At 43.2% G+C, this 13,348-nt stretch overlaps 1 protein-coding gene across 1 annotated transcript in view; it reads right to left on the minus strand.

Moving 5' to 3' along the window:
• The window catches only part of htra4 (HtrA serine peptidase 4), a 48,222-nt gene that overhangs the window by 17,642 nt on the left and 17,232 nt on the right, over positions 1–13,348 (minus strand). Inside the window, exons 2-3 of the mRNA XM_007239424.4 lie at positions 8,193–8,292; positions 5,957–6,167 (exon numbers count right to left, since the gene is read on the minus strand). Coding sequence (XP_007239486.3) covers positions 5,957–6,167; positions 8,193–8,292 — 311 coding nt within the window. The remainder of the gene's footprint in view (positions 1–5,956; positions 6,168–8,192; positions 8,293–13,348) is intronic.

Consider the following 13,348-nt stretch of genomic DNA (forward strand, 5'->3'; position numbering starts at 1 on the left):
CATTGCAAACACCTGGGATATCATATTGAGCAGATAGCAACCACCTAGCAACACCAGAGCAACAAGCTAGCTACCATTAGCAACAAAACAGCAAACACTGTGCATACTACAGCAACTACCTAACAATACTGCTGCAACACCTATCAACATTTTGGCAGCCACCACCTGGTAACACCACAGTAACTACCTAACATCACTATGCTAACCAACTAGCAACACCACAGTAACCAAAGATCACAAGATCATAGCAACCCACTGGGATTCCATATCGACCACCTAACAACCACCTATCAACACCAGAGTCACCACTTATGAACACCAAAGCAACCACCAAGCAACCCTTTGCAGCAACATTGAATACTATAGCAACTACCTAGCAACACTATAGCAACACATTAACATCACATTGGCAGCCACCTAGCCAACAACCTAGTAACACCATGGTAGGTCCCTAGGGACACCCTAGCAACCCCTGAGGCAAACCCATAGCCATCATTTAGCATCTCTATAGCAGTGGAGTGCAGTTAATATAGTGGGTACCCCTTCTGCAACACCCCATTTGTATGCCTACAGTATGCCAGAGCAGCCAAAACATTAAGTACACACAAAAACTCACCAGTCAGGTGGCCTATTATTGTGAATTAGTTTCACATTAAAGGACAGCCTTTAAAAAGGCTATTTTATAAGATATGACACAATATCTGTCTGATTTGCACCCCGTTTTAATCCAAAGCAACGAGTATCATCTTCAGCACAGCGCTGAGAAGGGGTTAGACAGCCATGCCCCCGCCCCCGTAGTGAAAATCATGAATCTGATTGGTTAGATTGTCCTGCGACTTTGCTAACAGACTCATTACTACACCCTTCTCAAAATCAGGAGAAGGGTCCACGGGTAGACACAAGGGGGCAGAAGCCATTTTAAAAAGCTTTATTGGTTGGTTAAAACCGCTGTCAGTCAGATAAGAGTCCCGTAGCAACTGTTCTAGTTTATTATTACCCCCAAAAACAGACCTGTGGCTCTCTGCTGATGCCTGAAAAGATGGAAGTGGTAAAATGTGGACGATAAAGACTGCACCCAGCCCGACCCAGAACCTGCCTCTGCCTGCCTGGGCTCCGGGGCCGATGGACTGGGTGGGTTTTACAGCTCGAGGGTGGAGGGTGGAGGAGGGTGTTGGGGTAGATGACAGTTTCACTTTATTACCTGCTTTTTCTCCTCAGGCACGACGCCTCGCTCCATCCCTGCCTGACTCCACAACAGATCATCAGACGACCATCTGCCTCCTCCAGCACATCCCCGTCCATCCAGAGAGGCGGCGGGCGGAGCTACACAGTGAGGGGCAGCGTTAGCGTGATCGGCGCTGGCCGCGGCGGCTCGGCGCTGCTGCCCTGCTGTAGGTTATGAAGAGGAAGCCGGAGGAAGGTGCTCTTGTAATCGTGCTGCAGCGATTAGTCAACACGGCTGACGAGGTGGACTGAGAAAACAGGGTGATTTATACTGCTGACGACTTGTTTACTGAAGCCCGTAACCCCTGAGGGCCCAAATGTGGCCCAAACTTCTGTTCCTCGTTCTTCCAAACTCTATTACATCCATACAGCTGCCGTCAGAAGCTCACGTACACTTCTCTGGAACAATGATGAATTATTGTGTGTTGTGTTGTGCGATGAAACGTTCTAATGATATTCCTACGTTTTTTTTTCTTCTTTATTATAATTGTTCCACCTGTTTTTTAGTACAGCACTACAGGTTTTTGTGATATCAACACAGTTTCAGATCTGTAAAACTGCGCTTGTATACAGCACTAGCAAAACTAATATGGTCAAAATATTAGAAATGCACTGAAATGCATCCGTAAACTTTTAAACAAAAATGGGTACCACTTTAAGAAAGACTGCCTTCATAAAGGGTTTATAAATGGTTTAGTTTATTAATGGTTACTAGGTTACATTAGGTTGTAAATGCCTTAAAAATCATTAATAATCAGTTATAACACATAAGTAGAAATGTACGTAGACCTGTTGTTTGCCAAATAAAAAACATTTATAAACCCTTTATAAAGGTAGTCTTATTTTAAAGTGGTACCCAAAAATGCAACCTTCTATACAGGTCACATTTTTCAAGCTACAAACACCAAAACAGGCGAAAACGTAGAACTAATAGCATAGTTTTATGCTTTTTACAGATTGCAACATTTTCTGCACAGGAATAAACAGTAAACTGTTCAGCTCCCCCACACACCATCTGAGACAGTGCTCTAATTCTCCAAATTTTTCCAATTCTCTCCAGTACTTCCAGTACTACCATCGTTTGGGCAAAAAATTCGACACCTCACATTATACTACACCACACACTACACAACTTTTTTAGCCAAACATTTTTTAGCCATATTAAATGTTTAAATGCAACCCCCTGTGATACCTTAGAAACCACTTAACAACAACTTGAGATATCATTGCAAACACCTAGCAACACAATAGTGAACACCTTGCCACAACACCTTACTATCCACCTAACAGCACCACACCATAGCAACCTCCCTGAAATCACCTAGTTCATCATCCATCCCATAGCTCTAAATCAAACACCTAGAAAGAATTAATCGACAGGAATGGCAGGAATGGTGGGTAGTTGTGCCAGACTGTCATGGAGTGACTCAGAATTACAGCAGATCATCTTCAGTGATGGGTCCATCTTTTGTCTTGGTGGTTCTGTTATTGAGGTCCTGCAACCTTTTCTGATTCTACACTCCGGTGCTGTATTCCAGTAGCACAATTCTTGTCCACAAACAGTCGTTAAAATAGTGACGGAGCTTATGAATATATCAATGCTGAGGGTTTTGGTGGTCTGGAAGTGAATTGTTTAGGTACATTTCTGGTGTATTGCTATCTTGGCAGTGGAAAACCACCACTCCACTAGGTAGGATTGAGATTTTGTGCTCGTGGGCTCCCCCTACAGTTGCAGAGTGTAATAAATGTATACAGCACTGTCGTAACCCCCCCCCCCTCAGTCTCCTGGCACTTTTTATCTATAACACCAACATAACATTGTGGATTATATGTTTTACATATAACAATATGTACATATTATTATATCATATAATATATATATATATATATATATATATATATATATATATATATATATATATATACCGTATTTTTCGGACTATAAGGCGCACTTAAAAACTTTTAATTTTCACAAAAATTGACAGTGCGTCTTATAATACGGTGCGCCTTTTGTATGGATTTTACTCGTCAGGTTGTAAGGAGCAGTAAACACACACTCCGTGCAGCGTTATAGAGAGTTTCAGTGCTATACAGAGTCCAGAGCCGTGCAGCTCCGAGGCTGAGCAGCAATAGCATTAGCTAGATGCTAACCGCTAAGCTAGCTAGCTTATTCACTGAGATCAGTATTATCTAAATTTTACTCGTCAGGTTGTAAGGAGCAGTAAACACACACTCCGTGCAGCGTTATACAGAGTTTCAGTGCTATACAGAGTCCAGAGCCATGCAGCTCCGAGGCTGGAGCAGCAAATAGCATTAGCTAGCTTATTCACTGTTCAGAGATCAGTATTATCTAAATTTTACCCGTCAGGTGTAAGGAGCAGTAAACACACACTCCGTGCAGAGCAGCAATAGCATTAGCTAGATGCTAACCGCTTAGCTAGCTAGCTTTTTCACTGTTCAGAGATCAGTATTTTCTAAATTTAGCACTTTTAATACTGCTGGAGCAGTATTATTAGAGTTAGATGCTAATCGCTAAGCGTTCACCGTTCAGAGGTGAGTTATCGGCCTGTAAGTCTGTGCTGCTTTGCCTGGCTAGCATTAGCTAGATGCTAAGCGCTAACTCTCTCAGAGGTGAGTTTTATCAGCCTGTAATCTGCTTGTTTACAGTGTTAAAACAAGCTAATTGAAAATTCAAATTGAAAAGCGCTGCAAAAGCACAAAACACATCCATCAAAATTACAACACAGGCGCAGCAAATAGAAAAACGCGCTGCAAAAAGAAAAACGCGCTGCAAATAGAACCACAACACAACGGAAGTGAGTCACAACACAACGGAATTTTCCCGGGGGACCTTAAAAGATGCTGTACCAGCTGTATACAAAGGACAATAAGTGGCAAACAAGCTTCTGAAAAGTAAGTTATGTTTATTACCTGTGATTACCACGGTTGTATGCATATTATTAAAAGTTCTGCTTCACAAAACGCCTTGTTTGCCACTTATTGTCCTTTGTACACATAGTGAAGTCCGAGACGTTACTGAAGACGCAGCTTAGCTGGTACAGTATCTTTTAAGGTCCCCCGGGAAAATTCCGTTGTGTTGTGACTCACTTCCGTTGTGTTGTGGTTCTATTTGCAGCGCGTTTTTCTATTTGCAGCGCGTTTTTCTATTTGCTGCGCCTGTGTTGTAATTTTGATGGATGTGTTTTGTGCTTTTGCAGCGCTTTTCAATTTGCACTGCGTTGGGCTTTCTCGGCCACCGTAGAATAGCACTGTTAGCCCTCACCACCAAACAAGCACAGCATGAAATAATATTAAAACAAAAACACAGTATCAGTAAAAGCTTTTACAAGCCCCAGACTAAAATGTAGATTTCAGTTTAGGTCAATTTACTGTTAGCTAAGCTTACAAACAGCCATATTTTACACTTAACATGATATTTACACATTCAACCCGATCGCTAATGCTAATCGCAAGTGCTAATTGCTGCTAACTTCCACCTGCTAGCCTACAGCTTTAGCAGTAAAAACAAATACTTTAACTCAACTTATACATCACATACTTACACTCTGGTTGTTTTAATAATACTTAATAACTTTTAACTCTCTTCTTAACATTTTAAGCTCCTTACAAAACAGAAATACCAACTGATTTACTTACAATCTGTCTTTATCTAGTACTATCTGAACTCACCGGTGCTTCTCCGGTACAGAACAGACAAACAGCACAAAGATTTGTTCGAATGAATGAATCTTTTGAACAAATATTTTTAGTGAACTGATTCTAATGATTCAGTTCATATAAAAGAGCTGCTGTGCCCATCAATATTAGTTAGCTTCTGTAGAGAATTAACCAACTCCAAATAGCAGGTTTTTGTAGTCCTTGTAGAACTGTTACAACTCCATACAGGTCGGAAAGCAGGTCGCAGTTCTGGAAAGAGGCACAGCGTTGGTCAGAGGAGCTCCGGCACAGACACGAGAGCACCGCTATTCCTCCTATTACACCTCAATGCAGTGCTGCAGTGAGTTTAAAGCTGTAATTTTACTTCTTTAAAAAGTTCAATAATCAAGGAAATCCTACCTAGTGTAGCTTAAGCTGAGCAATGTGTACTTTACCTGTCTTTACGATAGCAAAGACACACTGACACTCCCTAAATCAAGCTGCAGAGTACACAGTTGACGGCTCGCCTATAGATCACTAAAAAAGGGGCCTAAATGTTCAAATGACATATGATCCTATATAGTCTAAAGAAGGTCTGAGCTTTAAGGCCAGTGAGAGCTTCATGCTCTCCGCTCTAAATAAGCTCTGTTTATAAAAGCTCTGGGCGCGGGGAGCTGAGACAGATGTGTTTGCCACCAGAGCTAGGCACTGAAACAAGCTGTAACCATGAATTCATAACAGCAGAACAGAGCAAATCTGGGGACAAATTGGCCGTGTCAAGAAACGCAATCTAATTTCGGGCGGCGAAGGCCCTCGCCGACATGCTCCTGGAACATCCGCCGGACTCCCTCAGGATTCATTCGCTTCCAGATGCTTTGATGTTGCTCGGCGATGGCAGGGCAGTGGACCGCGGCAAAGAAACAAAGTGCTGTGATGGAATCCGCCGAGCGTGGCGACATCGAACGAGCAGCAAATGCTCGGCGAACAGCTTGACTCATGTAAACATTTTTATTCCATGCTCAGCAGCCGGCTGGGAAAAGAGCAGGACGCTAACGATCTGCTGAGGTGAACTTACCTCCGAGTCGATCTTGATCAGAGCGATGTCGAGTTTCTGATCCACGTCTTTAGCGGTGGCGTCATAGTGGACCCCATTGTTCAGCTCCACTTTGATCCTCTGCTTGTTGGACAGAACGTGTGCGTTGGTTACTATCCAGCCGTCTTCAGACACAATGAACCCGGAGCCGCTGGATACCGGTACTTCTTGGTCACGGTCACCATATGGCAGTCTGAGGAAACATGGAAATGTACTGTACATCTAAATCGGATAGTAGTAGGCCTGTCAAAATAACAAATTTTACTGTATGATATACAGCTTTGGAAAAAGAGGGAAAAGACCACTTAAAAATGTGAGTTTCTTTAGTATTTCATTTAAAAAAACTAGTTTAATTTAAGAGGAAGGTGGATTATCACAAGCCATCAAACCAAACTGAACTGCATGAATTTTTGTGTAAGACTGGTGGAAGAAAACATGATGCCAAGCTGTATGAAAACTGTGATTAAAAAAACAGCGTTTTTTTCCACGAAATATTAATTACTAAACTCTCAAAACTCTTTACTCTTTACAACTTTACAAATATGAACTTGTTTTCTTTGCATTATTTGAGGTCTGAAAGCTCTGCATCTTTTTGTTATTTCAGCTATTTCTCATTTTCTGCAAATAAATGCTCTAACTATTTTTATTTGAAATTTGGAATAGATGTCTGTAGTTTATAGAATAAAACAACTTTGTTCATTTTACGCAAACATAAATCTATAAATAGCAAAATCAGAGAAACTGATTCAGAAACTGAAATGATGCCTTTAATTTTTTTTCCAGAGGTGTATTGTCCAAAAATAATTGTGAAAATTGTGATTTCATATTAAATAAAATAACTAAATTGTATATTAAGGCTATAACATGTTTTAAGGACAATAAACGTTTAGTTAACAATAATTTTGGGAGTATAATTAGTTTTTCCACCTAATGCACTCAATTCTGTGTGCAAGAAAGGCAGAATTTATGTGTGTTAAATGAGGAAACCACCACAACAGAGAGTTGATCATGTTTGATGCTTGGGTGTTTTTTTTTTCTTTTTAATTTGAACCCATTTTTTTTCCCTCAATTTACAAAGCCAATTACTCAACCCACTCCCTCTATCACTAGTGATGCCCAGTGTTGGGCACGCTACTTTGAAAAAGTAATTAGTTATAGTTACTAGTTACTTACTAACTAAGTTACTCCACTATTAAAGTAACTAGTTACCAGTAAAAGTAACTATTGCGTTACTTTTGCATACCTGTCAAGTTTTAAATTAAAAAAAGGGAAATTAGTAAAAACAAATAATTAATTACTGGCTGATTAGGTACATCATCTGCAGAAACAGCTCCAGAACAATGTAATCACAGTTTACATGGTTAGCTCTGTTACCTGTTTCTTTTAGGAAAATCTCCATATATCTAGATCTGTTATATCGTCGGCTGCTCCGACTAGCTGCCTGAACTCACAGCGACGTGGGCGGGGCCTCCCCACACGGACCCTCCTCTGTGCTCCGCAAAACCAGCAAGCTGATTGTCTGTTTCTCCTGAAAGGCGGGACTTTCTCCTTGAACTGGCACCATGATTGCTGTTAAGAGATTTAATAATCTCTCATTAATACGGTGATAAATACTTATAACGGAGGACGGCGGGAAAGAGGGGTAAAATACGGTAGTTTCCGGACCCAAACGGTAGACTTGACAGGTATGCTTTTGTAAAAAAACGTTTATTGAGTGGCTAAAGTAACGTGCAGTAACGGGGTGTCAGAAATGGTAACAACGTTATAGTTACAGTCTGAGTAATTAGTTAGATTACTCATTACTGAAAAAATTAACGCAGTTAGTAATGTCTTTTATTTCAATGCCGTTACTCCCATCACTGGTGATGCCACAACACAAGGAAGGTGGAGACTAGCACATGCTTCCTCCGATTCATGTGAATTCAGACTCCGCCTCTTTTTAAAATGCTGCTGATGCAGCACTGCTGAGTAGCATCACAGACGCAGTCTTGTGCTGATCCACATCACCCTAGGAGTGATGAGGGAAAAGAGCGCCATCTAACCACACAGAGAGAGCTAGGCCAATTGTGCTCTCTCAGGGCTCCGGTGGCTGATGGCAAGCTGCATGACCAGGATTAGAACCAGCAAACTTTCGAACATACGGGCAGCGTTTAGCTCACTGGACCACTCGGTGCCCCCTATGCTTGGGTGTTTTTTAACCTCTCTGATTAATCCTCACCTTCTGAAGAGTTCCAGGTGAACGACTGCAGGGGCAATCTTGTCCACAACGTCTGCGATGAAGTTGAATTTGTAGCGCATGCTGCCGGGGTTTCGAGAACCTGTTAAAGAAAAAGACACAGAACTCTATTTTAGTGTGCAAGTATCAACCGTACACCGTGCAGCTAGATTTAGGGCATGTTGGTGTGTCATTTCTATCGTAACGACGGGAAAAGTACACCTTTGAACACCTTGCACAGCTCGAAGTGCACAAAAAGCAAGTACTAATTATCTTAATCATGGGTGTGATTTATTTCGGACGTAACGTGAATCAAACCTATTAGCATATCGCTTGCTCTTTCCCTTTAAGAGCCAGGTGAGCTCTGACTTTGGCAGATTGCTATTTTAACGAAACAGTTGCCTAGACATGTTGAATATGACAATAACCTATATTTTTTGATGTACAATTATGTTATTTTATTTTGTATTCTGTTTATTGTGTACAAATCTTGGTTATGCGCTAGTGTGGACAATGTACTGCCAAGATAGCAATAAACGTGTAAAATAAAAATGTGTTTTCCACTGACAAAAAAGCAATACACCACAAACACCTCACTTCCAGACCACCACGCCTATCAGTGTAGATATATTCAAGAGCTACATGCTATTTAAACAACATGGGCACAAGACACAAACTCAAACAAAAGCAACCTCTATCCTGATCTACAGCTCTGGACTTAACTTAAAAATGATTTTAAAATGATTTAAAAAAGTTTATTTAATTTTACCAAATTGGAAACCTCTGGAATATAATCAAGAGGAAGATGGATGATCACAAGACATCAAACCAAACTGAACTGCTTAAATATATCGCACCAGGAGTAAAGACATAAAGTTATCCAAAAGCAGTGTGTAAGACTGGTGGAGGAGAACATGATGCCAAGATGCATGAAAACTGTGATAAAAAACCAGGGTTATTCCACCAAATATTGATTTCGGAACTCACTCAACTTAAAACTTTATGAATATGAACTTGTTTTCTTTGCATTATTTAAGATCTGAAAGCTCTGCATCTTTTTTGTTATATCAGCCATTTCTCATCATTTTCTGCAAATAAATGCTCTAAATGATGATATTTTTATTTGAAATTTGGGAGAAATGTTGTCTGTAGTTTATAGAATAAATGTCATGGTCAGAACAGAATAGCAGACAAGCGCAGATACTGATAAAAACAAAATGTGTTTATTATGATAATAAACAGATGAAATCAGGGTCGATACAAAAACAAGGGTGATCACCAGTAGACAGAGCAATGCAGACAAAACCATACCATAAACGAGAGACAGTCCAGAGTTCATACACAAGCAATCCAGTATCAGAGATAATCCAAGAGGCGGTGGTGAAAGTACAGTCCAGGTCATACACAAACAATCCAACATCAAAGGCAGAGGCAAGAATCGGCGTCGAGAAACAAAAAGCAAGGTCATACACAAAGTAAACTGAGACAAGAGATAAGTAACGCTTTGTATGAGGATAACCTACAATACGCGGCGATGAAGTCTGTTTGGCGTGCACCTTTATAGTGCCAGTAATCAGTATTCGGGACTTCCTGGTGGAAGCAGGTGAGGTGTCACGTGATCAGGTGAGTGCGTGATGTCAGCGGGTGGTGCATTCTGGGTAGTGTAGTTGTTAACCTGAGAACCTCCGTTAGAGCTGGGTGTGGAAGGGACAGAGGAGCTAACAGCACCAGACGTGACAGTACCTCCCCCCAAGGGAGTCGGAACGGAGCCGGAACGGGGACGACCACGACGACGTCCACCCGACGGGCAGGGAGTACCGGCGGGAGGACCAGGCGTAGCCTCAGAGGTGCCGGGCAGGCGGGGGTTGCGAGACTGGGAACCCCTACGTACCGGAGCCGAAGAAGAGAGTGAGCGCTTGGGACGCCCACGGGGTCTAGGAGCAGGCTTACTAGGGTGACGGGCATGAAATTCGGCCAGTAGAGCAGGATCCAGCACGTCACCAGCGGCAACCCAGCAACGCTCCTCAGGGCCGTAACCCTCCCAGTCTATGAGGTACTGGAGCACACCGCCACGCCTGCGTGAATCCAACACCTCTCGAACCGCATAGGTAGACGAATCCTCCCCCTCCACAGCCGCAGGCGGCACGTCATCTGGAACACCCTCAGCAAGCGGACCTGGGACAAGAGGCTTGAGCAGAGAAACGTGGAACGAGTTATGCACTCTGTACTGAGCTGGCAACTCAATCTTATAAGTCACCTCATTAACCTGAGACAACACCTTCAATGGGCCAATATACTTAGGCAGCAATTTCCTACAGGCCCCCTCAAACCTCAAGTCCCGGGTCGACAACCACACCCTGTCTCCGGGTTGGTATTGGGGGGTGGTACCACGGTGTCTGTCGGACTGCTCCTTATATTTCCGTAAGACTTCCGAGATCTGCTGATGCGTCTCCTCCCACACCTGCTCACTCCGCTTCATCCAGTCGTCAACAGCGGGAATCTCAGTGGACGACGCTGTCCACGGAGCTAACGGAGGCTGATAACCCAGAATGCACTGAAAGGGAGTGAGACCAGACGTGGAGTTAGTTAAGGAGTTTTGGGCTATTTCAGCCCAAATCAAATATTGTGACCACTCAGAAGCATGCTTGAAACAGTATAACCGTAGAAACTTTCCCAACTCTTGGTTTACCCTCTCACACTGACCATTACTAGTGGGGTGAAACCCAGAAGTGAGACTCACGTGTACACCCAAATGTTCAAAAAATGATTTCCATACCCGGGAAGTAAATTGAGGACCTCTATCTGACAAAATGTCCTCCGGGACCCCATAATGTCTGAAAATGTGTGTGTATATAGCTTGGGCGGTCTGAAGAGCAGTAGGAAGTGCAGGAAAAGGGATAAACTTAACTCCCCTAGAAAATCTGTCTACCACTGTAAGGATAGTTGTGTAACCTTCAGATTCAGGTAAATCAGTAACAAAGTCTACAGCAATATGTGACCATGGTCGTTCAGGAACAGGCAGGGGACATAGCTTACCGGCTGGAAGGGTTTTGGGTGTTTTGCATTGTGCGCAGACTGAACAAGAAACTACGAAGGTTTGAACGTCAGCTCGCATGGTTTCCCACCAGTACCGAGCTGAGATTAATTGTAGTGTGCGTGTAACACCTGGATGACCGGAAGTAAGGGCAGCATGTGCCCAGCCAATGAGCTGATCGCGAAACTGTTCAGGTACATAAATCTTGTGAGGAGGGCAACCCTCCGGAATACGTGTGTTAACTTGACTTTTCTGAATGAGATCATCTAGTTCCCATCTAATAGCTGCTACTTTAACAGTGGGTGGCAGAATGGGTTCGGGTTCGGAAGCGTGGCATGTGTCGTCTGGGGAACTAAAAACACGGGATAAGGCATCAGCCTTAGTATTACGGTTACCAGGACGAAATGAAATAGAAAAATTAAAACGGGAGAAAAACAATGACCAACGAGCTTGACGGGGGTTTAGGCGTTTAGCTGTACGGAGATACTCTAGATTCTTGTGATCTGTGAGAACGGTGAATGGGTGTGCAGCACCTTCCAGCCAGTGACGCCACTCTTCTAGAGCTAGTTTTACAGCCAGCAACTCTCTATCCCCTATCCCATAATTACGCTCCGCAGGTGACATTTTCTTTGAGAAGAAAGCTACGGGATGTAATTTGGGCGGTGAACCGCTGCGTTGGGAGAGTACTGCACCAATGCCAGTATTAGAAGCATCAACTTCAACAACAAAAGGTAGATCCGGATTAGGATGTTTGAGAATGGGGGCAGAAACAAAGGCGGCTTTTAACTCTTGGAAAGCCTTGTCAGCTTCAGGAGACCACTTAAGAACTTTGGTGGCATTCTTAGTTAGCGCTGTAAGGGGGGCTGCTATGGCACTAAAGTTGCGTATGAAACGCCTGTAAAAATTCGCGAATCCTAAAAAGCGTTGGAGGTCTTTGATAGATTGAGGAACAGGCCAACTAGTAACGGCATCTACCTTCGAATCATCCATAAGAACTCCCTGGGAGCTGATGACATAGCCGAGAAATGCGACTCTCTGAAGGTGGAACTCGCATTTCTCGGCTTTAGCATAAAGGTTGTTATCTAACAGCTTCTGGAGAACAGAGCGAACGTGCTTGACATGTGATTCAAGATCGGGGGAATAGATCAAAATGTCGTCTATAAAAAGTGTTACGTATTTCCCAATCATGTCCCTGAATACGTCATTCATAAATGACTGAAAAACGGCGGGGGCGTTAGCGAGACCATAGCTCATAACTTGATACTCATAGTGGCCATTAGTAGTGGTAAACGCTGTTTTCCACTCGTCCCCCTCCCTAATGCGGATAAGATTATATGCACTGCGGAGATCGAGTTTGGTGAAGTAAGAGGCCGTGCGTAGTTGCTCGAGTGCACTAGGAATGAGAGGCAATGGGTAGGCAAATTTTTTTGTTATAGCATTCAACCCTCTATAATCTATACAAGGTCTCAGTCCCCCGTCCTTTTTCTTCACAAAGAAGAACCCAGAACCGACAGGGGACTTCGACGGCCGAATGAAACCTTGAGCTAACGCTTCGGTAACGTAATCATTCATAGCTTTCTCCTCATCTAAAGTAAGGGGGTAGACCCTAGCTTTGGGTAGGGTGGCACCCTCCACTAGGTCAATGGCACAGTCATAAGAACGATGCGGAGGCAATTTAGTAGCATTCTCTTTGCTAAACACTTCTAAAAAATCTGAATATTCAGGGGGTATAACAATAGGATCAGAAACTTCAGGACTCTCTACAGAAGTTGACTGAATAACTAAACTATCCAGAGCTAAACAATGTTCATGACAGTGAGTAGACCAAACCGTGATATCCCCATCGCGCCAGGAGACAGTGGGATCGTGGGTCTTCAGCCATGGCATGCCCAGGATAACTGGATGCTCGGTGCAGGGAAGCACGAAAAGTGGTAGTTCCTCAAAATGAAGAGCGCTGGCTTGTAGAGTGATGGGCAGAGTCTGCAGGGTAACCGGCTTGGAGCGGACAGTCTTTCCATCAACAGCATGGATGGCTAATGGACGTAGAAGTTCTCTGGTGGGCACTCCATGCTCCTTAACTAGGTCCTGGCTGATGAAGTTCCCCTCCGACCCGGAATCTACAAGC

Source organism: Astyanax mexicanus, chromosome 22 (assembly GCF_023375975.1).
Source record: "Astyanax mexicanus isolate ESR-SI-001 chromosome 22, AstMex3_surface, whole genome shotgun sequence".
NCBI lineage: Eukaryota > Metazoa > Chordata > Actinopteri > Characiformes > Acestrorhamphidae > Astyanax > Astyanax mexicanus.